We start from the raw sequence: 18,055 nt of genomic DNA on the forward strand, positions 1-18,055 counted from the left end.
CAAAAACAATATATGGACTTATTGGAATAACAGGTAAAAGATTTATTAATGCAACTTGAGCACATATATAATCAAGTAAAAGATAAAAACGAAGTTGCTATTATAGAAGAATATAATTACACTGCAAGACGGGACACAATTATGCTCACACGTAAAATAATATTTTCAGATCTATGCTCATAATTATTGTGTAACTATGGAATTAGTTTTAAATCATATTAAATAATATTTCTACATATTTTAATGTATGATATATTAAACGGAATCTACTAAAGTATTTGCCATATACAGAATGTTAGTTAAGTACGTTGCCATATTCAACAGAGCAATTCTTTGGTTTATTTCAAGTAGAAAAGTTATAAACAAAATGTGTCCTAAATGGTTTAGTTTTCTAAATAAAAAAAGTTCCGAATTAAAAAAGTTCCGAAATAGAAGAATTCATTGACAAAAAACTAGTCTTTGTGGAAAAGTCTCTGTACACGTTGAATGTGGTAAGGATATAACTTAATCTTTCAAAATTCTCCAGATGACATAATTACTCATATTTAACGTCCTATGTTCCTTGTGTTCGTTTTTGGATGTAGTTCGATTTCGTGAAGAAGCTAATTAGCTTCCTTTAGTATTGATGTTCTAACTGTCATAAGCTTTCCAAGATTAACAATATTCTTTACGAAAGAACTCTTTTCTCCAAGATAGCAGTGAATATTCGCAAATGGTTTTGACAACATAATAAATTGCATTGGAGATATCTTTCTGCATAAATACGCCTTGCCTCACGTGAGTTACCATTTGCAAGACTGTAGGCAAAGTACATATCTGTCATTTCAAAATTTGTAAACTTAAGCATAATAAAACCGATTTTGATGGACTGAAACAATTTGGTCCGAAAATGTATGTACAAGCTAATTGACTCGCAGCAATATCAGAACTGAAGTTTATTCTTGATTTTGTAACTTTGACTTTGATTTTGTCACTTTGTTTACTTTGGTAGCTCAAGTGAAGCGAGGCATATTTATATAGAAAGCTATCTCCACGTAATTTACCGTTTCGTCAAACATTTGCGAACATTCATCTTCTATTTCGGAAACTGAACTGTTTAGGACACATGTTTATATGGACTTTTTGAAACAAACCAAAGAATCGCTCTGTTGAGTATGACAACATATTTAACTAACATTTTGTTTATGTCTTTACTATGATTAATGACATGTTAGTAAGCAATTTGGATAATAGCATATTACACAAATTGCATAAATAATAGAGTTCTTTTAAATAAAATTTTATAAATATATTAATAAAATAATATAAAATTTTATAACATATATATATTTATAATGGGTGCGTGATGCATATGTGCGCGCATGTGTGCGTGCGTATGTGTTTGCGCGCCAAATAGTATAAATTTTGATAAGCTTATATTGCAAAATTTTTAATAAAAACATTTTCTAATGTTTTTTAGTATTTGCCGTTATTATCGTATTTATTTGTATTATCGGTCAGCATTTGTTGAATAGTTTCATTGTTTTACCAAAAAATATATCTCATCTACCAATTATGGTGGAATATTTTATCGATCAAGAAAAATATTTTTATTTAATTTTGTTGCACTTCTACGCAATTACATGCGTCGGAGGAATTGTGATATTAGCAATAGGAACATTGCTCCTTACATATTTTCAGCATATCTGTGGAATATTCAAAATTGCTGGGTACGGATAAAGATATACGAATAGTCATAATAATTTAAACTGTAATCAAAATTTAACTTTAACATCATGTTTAAATAACGTAATGTATTAAAAAGTTTATGAAATTATGTATTTTTAACTGAAAAATTGTGTCATTCAATAGATTGCTGTATAATTATACAAACATTTATAGCTATCGTATTGAACATGCAATAAACATCAATATTCGACAAAATATTACGCCGAAAAATAAAATTTTGATGAACGAGGGTATAATTTGTGCCGTCGATATTCACCGACAAGCTATGAAGTTAGTATTCACGCTCTCAACATATAAGTAGTATGATTATTATTATTACATAAATAACATACTTCTATTTTTGAAGATTGTCGAAACATTTGCTGTCTATATTTGAAGTAATGATGTTTTGTTTAATAATAGTTGGTGTAAGTTGCTTAACCCTAAATCTATTTCAAGTAAGTTTTCTGTTTCGTATAGTAATGTGAAAATGCATGCAAATGCTGCTCCGAAATTATGTATATTATCAATTCTATTTAGTAAGTACATAAGCCAATAATGCCAGAATTATAAATTCCCAATAATAATAATTATTATATAAATATATATTATAGAAATATATATTTTGTATGAATAATATAAAAAATAACGATGTATATTGTGAAAATAAAAATAATGATTATACATTGCAATAAAAAATTCAATAATGTTGAAGATATATAACATAAATTTACTAGTAGGGGAGACCAGTCTCGTCGGCACAGTCTTCACAATATCGGCATTAGATTTTTTAGCAATAACAATTAATTATTACAATTAAAATATATCAATATGATAGAACTTTTCTCTACATTTTCATATCAGTAATGGTCTTGTATACTATATAGTTTCTTTGTAATAAATGAAATACGATGGACATGCTGCATTATAGTTAACTTGTATCTCCTCCCGATATGTGGGGTAAAATTGATACATATTACAATATAAATTGCCTCTATAATAAACTTTATATTAAACTAACATAAGATAGAAAAGTAATAGAAATAAAAATTAGATATGTATTTTTTAGTAAAAATTGTCTCTTTCAAATTTATTTTGTAATGATCATATAGCAAACTGTTGTTACAGAAAAATAAGTGTAAATTATTTTAATTATACCCCGCTTTATTACTTATAGTAATATATTAAATATAAAGCATCAGAATTAAATTAAACGTTTACACGTGAGATTCAGTACAAAGCAAGTTAATCTTGTTCGTGAGGATGTATGCCGAAATGATATTCGTGAATGATAACACACAATCTTTGCAATGAACAATTCTTTAATACAGACAATGTAGGATACACGGTAACATGATCGAAAAAGTAATGATAATACTGTATAGAGCGCGATCGTTGCGGCGATCGAAGGATTGAGATAAACTCTGGCGGAACGCTAGAAATTAAAACTAGAATCAGAAAATGTTAATCCTGCAAGGGAAAAAAGGGTGCGTATTTTGATATTGACGCTAACTATTATAAATGTACGAACATATTGTGCTTCTTGAATCTATCAAAATATAAAAAACGAAAATAAATCATAGCTAAACTTTAATTCAGAATGAACTTATATGTTAATACTAGTCATTAAGTGCGTTAACGCTTTCTTTGAACGGCAATTGATAATACAATTATCATAGAAGCAATTTATACTGTGACATGTACCAGTTTATCCCACATATCGGGGCAAATTAATTACAATGCAGCATGTTTGTATTTCATTTATTGCAAAGAAATTAGAAAACCATTATTGGTATGAAAATATACAGAAAGATTCTCTCTATCATACTGATATATTTCAATAATAATAATTAATTTAAAAATCTAATGCCGGAATTGAAAACTACCAACAAAACCCGATTTCCCTTATAGCTGATCTATGTACTCTTTATACATTTTTTTATATTTATATACCAAAAAAAATATATCTCCTTTTTTTTTGTTGGTTAATATACAATATTGCCAAACATTTTTTTGATGCTACTTAAATTCATCATTATTCTTAGACTAATAGTAAAAAAAAATGTGTATGTATCCACATATACAGAAGATTCATAATCTCCTTTAAATTTGTATTTTAGATATTTCAGAGTGCTTCATTTGAAAATACTATCAACGAATTTTGTTTTCCGATGTTATGTGTGGCTTTCAGTATTATATATATGTTTGTATCCAACCATATCGGACAGAATATAATAGATCACAATAATTATGTATTCTCTACTGCGTAAGAAACATTTCATGATGAGTATATGAATATTTGCACTGAAAGAACTATTTGCTAAAACTCAGATGGCCAAATGCAATGAGTTTGCAGTCATGTCAATAATTCTTCAAGCAATTAATTCGATAAACTCGGGACAAGGTGATCGAGACAATATTATGTTTATAGCAAACTCACGTTAATTCGAATTATATAACAAATTGATGGCAACATTAATTTGCTATTCGTGAAAAAGATAATTTTTGATAGTAACTTTACAATAACTGGTGTTGCTAATTTGTCATTTATAATTGATAGCAAAAGTGTTGTTTCTATGTGTCTCTTGTTTCGTCTGATGTAAAAAATAATGTACTTGCAAAATTAGCAAAGCTGAAAATAACTATCACAGAAAGTTTCTTTTGTCAATTAGTACAATTTCACAGGTACAACGTTCAATGGTATAGAGCTCCGTTACGTATACAAAGAATGATACTATTTTTATTACAAAGAGAAACTAAGATGTTTACTCTGAATGTCGGGGGATTATTTAATGCATCTATGGAGTGTTTTGCCACGGTAATATAATACGAACAATCTATATCTACTATATTACAAATAAATATTGTAAAAAGAGATATCTTTAATTGCAGTTAATAAAGACTTCGGTATCTTACTTTACTGTCATATATTCCACGCGGTGATAAAATAAATATGAATTTAATAATAGAACATAGTCTTTATCTTTTTCTAATTTGAAGTATTAGAAAAAGATAAATAATAGGTTAAATCGAGATTATAATTAATCTTACATTAATGAAATTTAAAACGTCCATAAACATAGTGTGAGTAAAACTGTACATATCATACAAATATAAACAATAGATTCAATTAATTTATTATAGAATCTATTATAATAATATTCAATAGATAACATTAATAATATTCTAACGATATTTTACAAAATATAATACATTATGACAAAAAATGTTCAATTACCATGTTTTAAATTGACATAAGATGTATTAATGATGATCTATACGGAAGCAAAAGAATAGAGGATATTTATCTCAAAGATCAAATGTATCATGTAAAAGTTTATACGGAAATGAAGTTATAGCATCAAAAAACAAAGGATGCGCTTGCGTGACTTCTGCCCTTCGATAAAATTCGAAATGTCTTTTATTTTTTCTTTTATTATCTTATATCTTTCTTTTATTTAAAAAAAAAATTCATTCATAATTGTCTTGATGTCAGAGAGATGTCTTAATAATTCACGTTGCAAAAAACAATAAAATATTAATGAAATTGTCATCTCACAATGGATATTTTGTATAGCCGCATATTATACAAATTATAGCATTCACATTAAAAATTTACATTATAAAAGAGAATATTAAGGTCGTAGAAAAGGAGAAGGGATAATTGTACTCGTCGACTGCTTTATAACCAGTCGCATCTTGGACATCATAGAAAATGGTTCATCTAGGTATTCAATATTTTAGCTTCAATAGAATTCTATTGCTCGTTATGGGCTTGTGGCCCTATCAACAATCTAAATTCGCACAATTTCAATTTATTTTCTTCTCTACTATTCTGATATCAGGTATTATATTTCAGGTAAGAACAGAGTATAGTAATATTGTGTAATAAGATACATTTTGCAAATCTTCATTATATAAGTAGTCTCTCTCATTATTACGTATTATAAGTGTTATATAAATTTCTAATTTGTTTATAAGCGTATAATTAAAAATAAAATTACTTCTGGTAGTTCACAACGCTAATAACATCAAAATGTACTTCAAATCTCATCAACAAGGTCCTATCTTCTACGTCTTATTTTATTTTTTGCATGATATGTTATGACTCATTCAGTGTTAACATCAAAGCTGTAAGTTGACAACTTACAGGGTATACATTTGCATCGTCTTTGTCCATCTTTGTGAATTTTTGTATATTACATATCAAATTTAATATATGAAACATTTGTTACATAATATTATATAAAAACAATATATGATATTATTGAAATAATAACAGGTAAAGGATATATTAATGCAACTTGAGCATATATGTAATCAAGTAAAAGATAAAAACGAAGTTGCTATCATAGAAGAATATAATTACATTGCAAGACGTCACACAATTATACTTACAAGTAAAACAATATTTTCAGATCTATGTTTACAATTAACATGTAATTTGTGATTAGTACTTCTAGATATTGTTATGTATATGATTGCACAGATTCTATTAAAGTATTGCCGTACTGAGTTTATAATGATTAATGACATATTAATGCAATTTGAGCAATAACATATAGCATAAATTGCATAAATAATATACAGAGTGGTAATTCTAAATAGAAATTAAATGTATTAAATGTATTAATGAAATAATACATAATATTATAGTATATTAGTGTGTACGTGCGTATATGTGCGTGCGTGCGCGTGCGTGTGTACGTGCGTGTGCCAAATTGTATAAATCTTGATAGGCTTATATTTCAGAATTTTTAATAAAACTTTTTCTAATTTTTTTTAGTATTTTGCACTTCCGGATCTATTTGTATTATCGGCCAGCATTTATCGAATAATTTCATTGTTTTACCAAAAAATATATCTCTACCAATTATGATGGAATATTTTATTGATCAAGAAAAATACTTTTATTTAATTTTGTTGCACACCTACGCAATTATATGCGTTGGAGGAACTGCGATGTTAGCAATAGGAGCAGTGATTCTTACATGTGTTCAGTATGTCTGTGGAATGTTTAGAATTGCAAGGTACGACAAAAAAGGCTGGAATAATCATAATAATTTAACTGTAATTAAAATTTATCTTTTAACAGCACAATATATTTAAACAACATAGTATTTTAAAATAAATCAAAGATGTGAAAGGGCACATAAAAGTCAAAACATAATTAAACTTATATAAAAAATTTATAATATAATATGATAATTGTATAAAAAAATGCATTACATGGTTTGGTTTCCTCACTGAGCCATCTTCAGATGCTAATTACTAATGTGTATAGGCGATATATTACTTTAGATAAATATTAACATGATGATATATGGACATTCCAAAGAACAGAGAAGATTACTCGTTTTCAAGCCGAATGTTTGGAAATTCTTTTTGTTCTAGAGAAGAAATTGGTGTTAAAATTGTTTAACGCGAGCATTAATTTCATTCACGTGAAACACTCACCCGTCAGTCGCCAATTTCATTTCTTATATTTTTAACTTTGTCAGAAAAATTAGAACATCGATGACGTGAGAAAATAAATTCCAGTCAGAAAGTTTTCATAAATTATTACATATTACCAAAAATAAATTATATATATGTGAAGAAAATAAAATTTGAACTTAAAAAACTGTGTAACCAGTACGGCAGTCAGATACTTTCTGAGGAAATCAGACAGATCGACAATGACTAAAATAAAAATAATGTCAAATTTTGTTTATGATAGAAGTATAGGATTTCATCATCGATGTTCTAATTATTCTGATAAAGTTAAGAATGTAAGAAATGAAATTGGCGACTGACGGGTAAGTTTCATATGGATAAAGTTATTGCTCGCGTTAAACAATTTTAACATCAATTTCTTCTCTATACGGAAAAAACACAGCTGAAAACTTCACTGATTCAGCAAATCTACAGCCGTAATATACAGACAGTCAATTTTCTATGTTAAAATAGTTTACTTCTATGTCAAAATTGACAGCTGAATAACATTAGTTAAACCGTCAAATCTTCTTTTATCGATGTTGATTTAGTTATCGATGTTGAATTCGCGTAGTAATTATAGGTTTGCTGTATCAGTTAACTTTTTTTTCAACAAGTGCAAAACAAAGAGAATTTCCTAACATTCGATCTATAAATCGTATGCAAGTAACCTTCTTCTTTCTTTATGGAATGTCCATTCGTTCATGATCAATAACTGAAAGAATATCGTTTTTCTCTATATCATCATGTTAATTCTTATCTAAAATAATATATTAATTGCACATTGATAACTAGCATCTGAAGATGGCTCAATGAGAAAGCCGAAATATTTTTTAATAGAATTTTTATATAATTGTTACATTATATTATAGATTTTTTGTATAATTACGTTTAATTATATTTTGACTCTTACGTTCCCTTCACATCTTCGATTTATTTTTTGAAAAACTAAAAGTCTTGTATTTCTTATTATTTAATTATAATATCTTAAAAAGTTTATGAAATTATGTGTTTATAATTGAAAAATTATCATTCAATAAATTGCTGTATAATTACGACATAATTCATTTACAGTTATCGTATCGAGCATGCAATAAATATAAATAGCCGACAAAATATTACGCTGAAGAATGAGATTTTGATGAGCGAAGGCATAATATATGCTGTCGAGATTCACCGACAAGCTATGAAGTTGGTATGCCCACAATATACAAAAAATATGTTTAATAATATATTTCTGTTTTTGAAGATTGTCCAATCTTTTGGTATCTATATTCGAGATAATGGCGTTTTGTTTAATAGTATTTGGAGTGGCTTGCTTAAGTCTAAATCTGTTTCAAGTAAGTTTTCTATTTCATATTGTAATATATGAAAATCCATGCAAATGCTGTTCCGAAATGTATATTAACAAAATTGTTCAGTAAGTAGATAGTGCCAATAATGCCGCAGTTATAAATCCCCAATAATAATTTTTATTATATAGATCGGGATAATTTTTATTATATAGATTTATTATAGAGATCGGGGCAAGTTATTACAATTTTTGATTAGCAATTTTTTTCCGTATTAATGTATACATTTAAATTAATGAATACCTATGCATTGCTTCAAGTACATCTTTAATTGGATAGTCAATTTTTTTCTGATTTGTATCTGTGTCTTTAAATATTGAAAATTAAAATTTTTTATCAGTAGGTAGATTGTAACAATTTACCTCACTGTGGGGCAAGTTGTTATTGAGCTAGAACAAAATATTATACACTTACAATACATCACTTGCAGTGTTGAAACAGATACCGTTTGAAAGATATCTAGATATAGGTATAGGTATTACATAGAAAATTTAGATATAAGTACAGATACATTTTTTTATAATTACCTAAGTATAGATACAGATATAAGTAAAAATATCGTTACAGATATAAGAAAAAGTATCGAAAATTTAGATATTTTTTAGGTATTTAAAAAAAAAGAAAAAAAAGAAAATAGAAAAAACAAGAAGAGGAAAAGATATAAACAGTGTAAAATATTACGTTTTATTTGTTTGTATTAATACATAAAAGAATGTCTCGATAATGAAAATTTAAGTCGAAATCAACAAGCTGTGTTCATATACAAAAGATTCCCGATTACGAGATCACTTCTCATGAGCGGGTACATTGAGAGAAATGATTTTGTAGGAATAAATCAAGGGAAAACAAATGTGATATTTGTTAAGAAAACGATCGATTAGTTACTATTGCAAATTATTTCTCATTCGTCAATGTAACGAATAATCAACAGTATCACTAGCAAATAAAAGACATATATATGTATACATAGAAGTCGTAGATGGTCGTAGAATCTCAAATCGTAAGAAATTGACCAATTCTAGTCAAGTATTCTTCTTATATTTGTCTGTGACTGGTCAGTTTCTCTCGACTTAAGACCCCACGATCATATATAGATTTGTTCACGTCGCATGTTCCAACACCTTCCAATATGCTCCTACTATAGTTCTTATTCACTCTAACGCGCTTGATAGAATGAGTAGGAGTTACGATAGAAGCATGTTGGAGCATGTTGGAACTTGCGATGCGAATAATCCTTATGATTTCTTGATAAATGATCCTAAAGTCTATCCAAAAGATAGGTTAGGTTTTATATAGCATTTACTTCTATTACTAATAATTAGTTGGTATAGCAGACTAGTAGCAATCACAACAAATCAATTTTGTAGTTACATATTTACCGATCACTTGTTAAAGGTACTTGTTAAATTAACAAAATCCTTTCTCTCTTTGTCAGTGTAAAACGGACTAAATTAAGTCAAGTTTTTTTTATTTACTTTATCATTTTGCAATTTTCGCAGTATTTTAGGAGATATTAATTTGTAAAGATTATCAAATAAGCACATATCCGTGCGGACTACCGTCAAGATTATAACCTATCAGTTGCAATCGATTATCGCGCGAGGACTATTTGGTAGGCGCGCGCCATAACTCAAGCAGCGCCCTTAGAAGTTCTCGCAACAAGCGATCGTGAATGGGCGTATACTTGGTGATAATCCGCGCGGATACGTGCTCATTAAGTGATATTTAGAAATTAATATCTCATAAAGTATTGCAAAAATTGATTCATAAAGTTTCACAACTGGAACTTTTCATTCATCATGAAATATGTTGTTAAACACAAAAATCTAAGAGACGTATTTTTTTATACGTATTGTAAATCATGTTTCAGAGGTGAAATCCTTTGAAAAAAAACGGTATTTTTCTTTTGAGACGAATATCGTCGGAAGTATAAAAGATGGAAAAAAATTTTTTAAACAAATGTTGCATAGTTTTAAGAGTATTTCAATGTCGTGAAGAAAAAAATTAAAAAAATTTTTTTTCTTCATAACATTGAAGTATCCTTAATGATTTACACTTATAGTTTAATATAGTTTAGTAAGATGATTTGCTATGTGATGATTTACTATGATTTATAGTAGATATAGTAATCAAAAATTAAGTTTCTAATATAACATAAAATAAAATGTATACGTATACCTTATACTTACGTATCTAAAACTTAAAAGATATCTAAAGATAACTAGATACAGATATCTCTGCTTATAAGAATCTGGGTAATGCACTTAGATACAGCTAAAGTACCTAGATATTAGATACTTTTTAGATATTTTTATCTAGATACGTTCCAACACTGATCACTTGAAATATATTATTATATATAAGCCAATTCAAATTTATAATGAAATCATGAAACTTCACAAGGAATATTTATTTTTTGATGAGGAAATTTACAAAAATATGTTAGAAAATTTTTTCTTTAAATAGTTATTAAAGTTAATGTTAGACGTTGGATAGTAATAAAATTAATTCTATGCATTTGCTGCTTTTCTCAGAGACAGACAATCATCTTTAACTTCCTTTGCCATTGTTGCATATTTATATTTACAGATCCTCTATTTTTTTTGTAAGATCGCACCATTCTATAGATTTTTATAACTAGATTTAATTACAACTGATTCAATATGATAGAAAAAGATAAATCTGATTCCGAGCTACTCTTATTTCAATTCACATATGCATATGTTGCGTCCTATCTGTGAATATCGCGTATATGAAAACACTAATGTCATCGTGTGATTTATACATGTGAGAGTGAGTGAATACAAATATGATGCTGTCCAGCGTTGTCTTCAAATATAGAGATGAAGTTAGCAGTCTATTTATAGTCTATTTGTAATGTGTAAATCATTCCGTAGAAGAAAAAAATTGTTCTCAATGAGATAAGCTGTTACACTATAACAACCTGCCCCGATCGAATTGTAACAACTTGTCCCAACCTTCCATTTTTTATTCGAAAAAATACATCGAAAATCAATACATATATCGATTCAAATAAAATGTGTTATTATAATCAAAAGTATAATCATATATAATTGCATATACAAATTTTTATTCGGATTACTTTTACAGAGGTTGAACTATATATAATAACACAAGCGATTTATATATAATGAAATATTTACTTTTAACAGTGAAAGTAAAAAAATATATGTAGCGTCTTCTGGAGTTCAATATGGCGGGTAAACAATAAACAATAAATGAAGTTGTAGAGTATCATAAAAATCACATATAAAAATGTGCTGCCATCTGTGGCAACTAAAAAAATTAATTGTAATAACTTATCCCATATAACAACTAGCTTCTCTCCCAAATAATATAAAAAATAATTAATGTAATATATCGTAGGAATAAAAATATTAATCAGAGAACATGCAATATATTAAAAAATCAATAATGTTGAAGATATATAACATTAACATATATTTATTATACTTTATTATATTTTATTATACTTAGAACTTAACGAACAGAATTGCTGATCAATATATGACTTTCTTTATACGATATTTGGATTTGTATTCTAAGGATTTTTTTACTCTTTTTTGATTTATATATATATATATATATATAAAACTGCGAAGCATTTTCTAATTCTATATAACTTCATTATTCTTAGATTAAGAGTAAAAAATATATATACAATGTATATGTACAAATACATGCCGAAGATGTATAATCACCTTTATTTGATTTTAGATATTTCAGAGTGCTTCATCTGAAAAAACTGTCAGTGAATTTTGTTTGCCATTGTTATATGTAGTCACCATGATTTTATGTCTGTTTATAGGCAACTATGGCGCACAGAATATAACAGATCACAGTAATTACGTATTTTCTACTGCGTAAGAAACATTTCATGATCAGTATATGAATGTTTGCACGGAAAGAACGATTTCATTAAAACAGAGATAGCTAAATATAGTGAGTTTGCTATCACATTGTTGATAAGTTGAAACTAATTAATTTCGACAAACTCGGGACAATATGATCGAGACAGCATTATGTTTGTTGAGAACTCATGTGAATTCAAATTCTATTGCAACAGCAAATCGATGGCAACGAAAATTTGCTAAAAAAGATGATTTGTGATAGCAACTTAACTATAACTAGTATTGTCAATTTGTTATTTGTAATTCATAGTAAAAGTGTTCCTTCTGTGCCTTTTAAGAATGGCTTCGTCGGAAAATGTATGTGTAAAAATTAATGCAGTTATACAACAAATTAGCATAGCTGAAAATAACTGATAAGAAAGTTTCTTTTATCAGTTAGCGATTCATTATCCATGTACAATTTCATAGGTACAACGTTCAGTGGTATAGAGCTCCGTTAAATATACAAAGAATGATATTGTTTCTATTACAAAGAAAAGCTAAGGAGTTTACTTTGAATATCGGTGGATTATTTACTGGTTCTATGGAGTGTTTCGCCACGGTAATATAATATCAATAACAATCTATGAGAGCGTTCCGATAGTGTTGATATTATACAGTATACGTTACGTATACTGTAAGCTATAGATTTTCAGCACTGGCAGTGAATATCGGAACGCATCCTATATCTATCACATTACAAATCAATATTGTAAAAAGAGATGTCTTTAATTGCAGTTAGTAAAGACTTCGATATCTTATTTTACTGTCATATATTCCACGCGATAACAAAATAAACATGAATTTAGTCATAAAATAATAAGAACATAGTTAATGAAAAAACAAGAGTCTTTAGAAAAAATAATGACATTATTTTTTGAGCACTAGTTATCAAGATGTTGTTAAGAAAAAAATGTAGAGAGTTAAAATTGTTCAAATAAAGATGTACACCATATTGTCGCAATGTGTTCAAACTAAGTATTGTATGTATTATATTAGGTGTACAACTTTGCTTCCGCTATTTTCCTATAGATGGCTTTAGCGGTAAGTGGTGGTCGAAATAAATAGATCATAGACGTCATACAATAAACTTGGGCATCTGTCAACATAACCCCATAGAAACATTAGTCGATTTGTGTCTGCATCATAAAGTTATTCTCGTTGAAAATGTCAGTTTACGAGCCAAATTCTCGTCATTTGCGGGAAGTTTAAATTTTTTGCTTCAATATGAAGAAATCTGCGGCTGAGGCTCATCGAATGCTCTCAAATACTTATAGTGAGGCCGTTATTAATGAAAGAACGTGTCGTGAGTGGTTTCAATGCTTCAAGAACGGTGATTTTGACATCCAAGGTCATGCTCTGTATTTGATGGGACCAGCTCGGCGTAGTGTATTATGAACTGTTAAAACCGACTGAAACAATCACAGGCGATCGGTATCGAATTGATGCGTTTGAGCCGAGCATTGAAAGACAAACGGCCGCAATACAACGAGAGACACGATAAAGTGATTTTGCAGCATGACAATACTCGACCCCATGTTGCGAAAGTGGTCAAGACATACTTGGAAACATTGAAATGGGAAGTCCTACCCCACCCGCCGTATTCTCCAGACGTTGCTCCCTCAGACTATTACTTGTTTCGATCAATGGCACACGGCCTGGTTGATCAGCACTTCCGGTCTTATGAAGAAGTAAAAAATTGGATCGATTTGTGGATAGGCTCAAAAGATGACCAGTTTTTTCGACGCGGGATTCGTACGCTACCCGAAAGATGGGAGAAAGTAGTGGCCAGCGATGGACAATACTTTGAATCATAAATGTATAACCAGTTTTTTACAATAAAGCCTCAAATTTCGGAAAAAACGGCGGAAGCAAAGTTGTACACCACAAAGTTGTATTTCAACAATCACATAATTTCAATTATTGAATTTAAGTAATTTTATATCTGCAATTTGTTGTGGAACATTTTTCCTAAACAATATAATAATTAAAATATTTGGAACTTTTAACTTCGTTAATTAATAACACAAGAAATGTAAAAAAAATGTAAAAAAGTAAGCATATAGTCACTAATTAACAATATTTTTAGACAGTTTAATACATAAAGTTGTTAATAACGCTGATCGTTATTAATTACGCTGATCGTTGAGTGATATTTATAAGTATGTATCTGTCGTGAATTTGATTCAATTATTTTCTAACTATAAACTTTATTATTCAGATTCGATACCAAAAGAATTCAAACTAAAAGATATTCTCCTCGAAAACCAAATGTGACTTATAAATGAATTAGAACAAAGTTTTGAAATTAAAAAGAAGAAAGAGCGCTTGTGTAATTGCTTTATTGAAATTTTTGATAATTTAATTTCATGAAAAAGATACATCCGCTGCGACAAATCGATCACGTAGAAATCATGTTGTAAAGAATTATGATACGTATGTAGATCATTCAAAAATTTACTAATTTCAATTCTCATAGCGAACTGCACATTTGGATATTATTGTTAAAAATTTGCGTTGAAATTTATGTAAAAGAAAGACATAAGAAAATATTTAATCGAAAAAAATTAACTTTAACAATTAAAGTGCAATAAATTAATTACGGTCATAAGATTCATATTTTTAGATTTTTCAGATTATGAACGTCAGATTGACGTAGAAAATTAAAGAAAAAAAAAATGAATGGAATTATTATTATCCGAATATGGAATTATAATATTAAAGATTGATCAGGATTCTACCAAAAAACTCATTGCGGAATTACGTCTTCTGGTAAAATAGAAAAACAATAAATTTATAAAAGAACCCATTTACAAGAGACTAACAACAGATGGAATCAATCCCCCGATCGTATGGTGCATCGAAAATTCAAACTTAAGAATAATAGTTTCTAATTTCTTCGATTAATAGTCCGTTACACTATCTACTTATTTACAATACATTATTAACATTATTAACAATAATATACCTAAAATACACAGCCACATAAAAAAATTCCAATTAATTAATAAGTTAGAAGGAATTTATTTCGAATCTAATCTAAAACTAACATCAGTTTTTTTATTTTAAATTTAACGTTCTTCACATTTAACAAAAAATTTTATAAACAGATTTTTGGTATACCTATGGAATCACCATTGTCACCGATCATAGCCAATATTGTTTTGAAAGACTGGAGGAGATTGCAATTCGATAGTTACCTTGTCCCCGAGAAATATTTAAGTGATATTTTAAACGTATTCCATTCATTCCATGAACGACTACACTTCATAAATTGAAGTGGATAATCGTCAGATTAAGTTATCTGGATGTAAACACCAATGTAAAGAATAGTATTGTTTTGGACTACTATAAAAACTAACCTACTTATGAAGATTTCTGTATTTTAATTCCCAACATCCGATATGTCACAAGAGGAGTGTAACATCTGATATGGTTGACAGACTAATATTATTATTTCATCCGATGTATACCACCAAAAAAATGTTACAACATTAGTGTACATTTTATTAAATAAGGGATATTCATTAAAATTCATTTTTTCGACAATTAATACGAGGATAAAATTTCCAAAACAAATTTGTCAACCATAACTAACAACATTTAAAACAATTAAATATTGAACGACATTTCACTGTATCGTATATCGAAAACCGTTTTCGAGTCATTCTTGCTAATTGTTTCGGGCCTACATAAAAGGATGCATTTATCCAATATGTTAAAAAAATGTTACTAGAGGAAAAGATTTATTGGGTATGTCGCATCAAGAAGTAATTTACAAAATACCATATGATTGTAATGTGATATGTGTAAGCCAACGAAACGTCAATAAAAAACTAGAATACGTAAACGACAGTACTAAAAAAACAGGGTCCATCTCAGTAATTTCAAATCATAAGTTGACCCTCGATCATAATTCTAAACGGAATGAAGTTAAAATTCTTGACAATGAGCAGTCGTATAACAAAAGGTTGATTTCGGAGATGGTACACATTAAAAAGCAATTAAATGGTTTAATTAAGCAAAGTGACACAGAATCTTTAATTCCTACCTTTCTATTTTACAAACATCCCTTCCCTAATTTTTTCTTCTCTTCCATTCTTTTTTCCCACCACGTCACGTTTTTCCTTTTCCAAAATTATGGCAGTAACTTAATTTCCTTCCTTATTTTTGTGTTATTGTGTAACATCACCTTGGAGAGATATCTAATTACGCGATAACCAATATTTTGTACCTCTAAGGAAATTTGCGAATCCACTGTAATTGTGTGAGCTGAGAGAAAATGAGTGGGCAATATTTAAGATATATAATTCAAATTTAATATTGAGAGTAAATTTAAAAATATAACTGTAATATTTTTATTGCCTTACAGTTTAGTTCCACTACAAGAAGCAGTGTCGATTTACTGAAATAAGTTCATAGGACAATGCTTTTGTTATCTTCTAAGCGATTGCAGTAAGAGAGCAAATCTTTTATCAACAATACATACTGAAAATTCACATTGTCATTGAAGGAAAACATATATATAATGTTAATTTTAATTTTTATGCGATCTCATGCGGATCATAAAACATTTTAATCATAAATCTTATTCTATGTTTTTTGTATATATTTAAACGTTTTTGAACCACGCGACAATTTTATTTTTCATGTTTATTTAATCATGTAATTTTATTTAATCATGTAATTTATCTATTATATAACCAATATTGCAACCTTTTTATTTTTATTTTTATTTTCCAATTGTAATTTTTATGAGTTACACTGAAGATGATAATGAAGATGATTATAACGTTTGTATTTTACATGATTATAGCGATTGCATTTGGAATATAAATTGACTTTTTAACAATTAATCATTAATTTTGACTGGTACGAATTTTGAGTGTAGCCTTCCTCCTTTAACAATTTATTTTCTAAAGAAACTTTACTGCCTGTGCTATTTACAGTTGTTTTTATTTTATATTTGTTTATATCGAATTTTCTGATACAAAATATGACGAATTACAATAATTATTTGCTAATGTATAAACGACTTTCTCACACAACAAACAAGGATCACTTTACAAATTTTTATACCGAAATAAATATTTAAAATCATTAGTATTGTATGACTAAAATAATTCGTAAAAAATATTCATAAATTTTTTCTTACTTTTCTTTCAAATATCGATTCTTATCTTAATAATTTATGTAGATACAGAGTTAAATTGTAACTAACTCCCTTATACATCTATAGAATGATACTCTTCTTGTTGATAAAAAGCGCTAAAAATTTCCATTTGATTATCAGAGTTGTTTATTATTCACTAGAGTGCTTTGCTATGATATATAATAGTGTGTAGCGTTTTTTTGAATATACTGTAATATATTAAAAGTAAATGCAATAATATGCTTGTATTAATAAAAGCTTTGGAATCTTATTTTACCATCATGTTATCACACACAGTGATAAGATAAATATGAATTAAATAAGAACATAAGAAAATATATATTAGAAAATATATATTAGAAGAAAATAAAATAAAATTTCTCACATTTAAAAAAAAAGAAAATTCTATTTTTTATTACATATACATATATTTATACTTAAAATTTTATTATTAATAT

General features: G+C 28.0%; 3 protein-coding genes across 3 annotated transcripts; all 3 read left to right on the top strand.

Annotated features, from left to right (window-relative positions):
* Window positions 1-141: 141 nt before the first annotated feature.
* On the top strand, window positions 142-2,195 carry LOC108692146. The gene is made up of 4 exons (XM_018200298.1): window positions 142-151; window positions 1,460-1,709; window positions 1,882-1,998; window positions 2,075-2,195. The coding sequence occupies exons 1-4, from the start codon at window positions 142-144 to the stop codon at window positions 2,193-2,195; spliced, it is 498 nt and encodes a 165-aa protein (XP_018055787.1).
* A 1,713-nt stretch (window positions 2,196-3,908) lies between these two features.
* On the top strand, window positions 3,909-4,650 carry LOC108692150. Its single transcript, XM_018200301.1, has 3 exons — window positions 3,909-3,973; window positions 4,393-4,525; window positions 4,600-4,650. The coding sequence occupies exons 1-3, from the start codon at window positions 3,909-3,911 to the stop codon at window positions 4,648-4,650; spliced, it is 249 nt and encodes an 82-aa protein (XP_018055790.1).
* A 1,866-nt stretch (window positions 4,651-6,516) lies between these two features.
* On the top strand, window positions 6,517-13,016 carry LOC108692139 (odorant receptor 43a-like). The gene is made up of 5 exons (XM_018200290.1): window positions 6,517-6,737; window positions 8,257-8,373; window positions 8,432-8,522; window positions 12,282-12,418; window positions 12,875-13,016. The coding sequence occupies exons 1-5, from the start codon at window positions 6,583-6,585 to the stop codon at window positions 13,014-13,016; spliced, it is 642 nt and encodes a 213-aa protein (XP_018055779.1). The 5' UTR covers window positions 6,517-6,582.
* The last annotated feature ends 5,039 nt before the right edge of the window (window positions 13,017-18,055 follow it).

The sequence above is a fragment of the Atta colombica genome, unplaced genomic scaffold, assembly GCF_001594045.1.
Source record: "Atta colombica isolate Treedump-2 unplaced genomic scaffold, Acol1.0 scaffold62, whole genome shotgun sequence".
NCBI classification, from domain to species: Eukaryota; Metazoa; Arthropoda; class Insecta; order Hymenoptera; family Formicidae; genus Atta; species Atta colombica.

Excerpts from the sequence above, each read along its gene's own strand:
- LOC108692139 (XM_018200290.1), top strand. The coding sequence starts at position 6,583 with ATGATGGAATATTTTATTGATCAAGAAAAATACTTTTATTTAATTTTG. Across the intron at positions 6,738-8,256 it reads GGAATGTTTAGAATTGCAAG|TTATCGTATCGAGCATGCAA; the intron begins GTACGACAAAAA and ends ATTCATTTACAG. Across the intron at positions 8,523-12,281 it reads TAAGTCTAAATCTGTTTCAA|AGTGCTTCATCTGAAAAAAC; the intron begins GTAAGTTTTCTA and ends TAGATATTTCAG.
- LOC108692146 (XM_018200298.1), top strand. Across the intron at positions 1,710-1,881 it reads GGAATATTCAAAATTGCTGG|CTATCGTATTGAACATGCAA; the intron begins GTACGGATAAAG and ends AAACATTTATAG. Across the intron at positions 1,999-2,074 it reads ATTCACCGACAAGCTATGAA|ATTGTCGAAACATTTGCTGT; the intron begins GTTAGTATTCAC and ends CTATTTTTGAAG.
- LOC108692150 (XM_018200301.1), top strand. The coding sequence starts at position 3,909 with ATGTTTGTATCCAACCATATCGGACAGAATATAATAGATCACAATAAT. Across the intron at positions 3,974-4,392 it reads AATTATGTATTCTCTACTGC|GTACAACGTTCAATGGTATA; the intron begins GTAAGAAACATT and ends ACAATTTCACAG. Across the intron at positions 4,526-4,599 it reads CTATGGAGTGTTTTGCCACG|TTAATAAAGACTTCGGTATC; the intron begins GTAATATAATAC and ends CTTTAATTGCAG.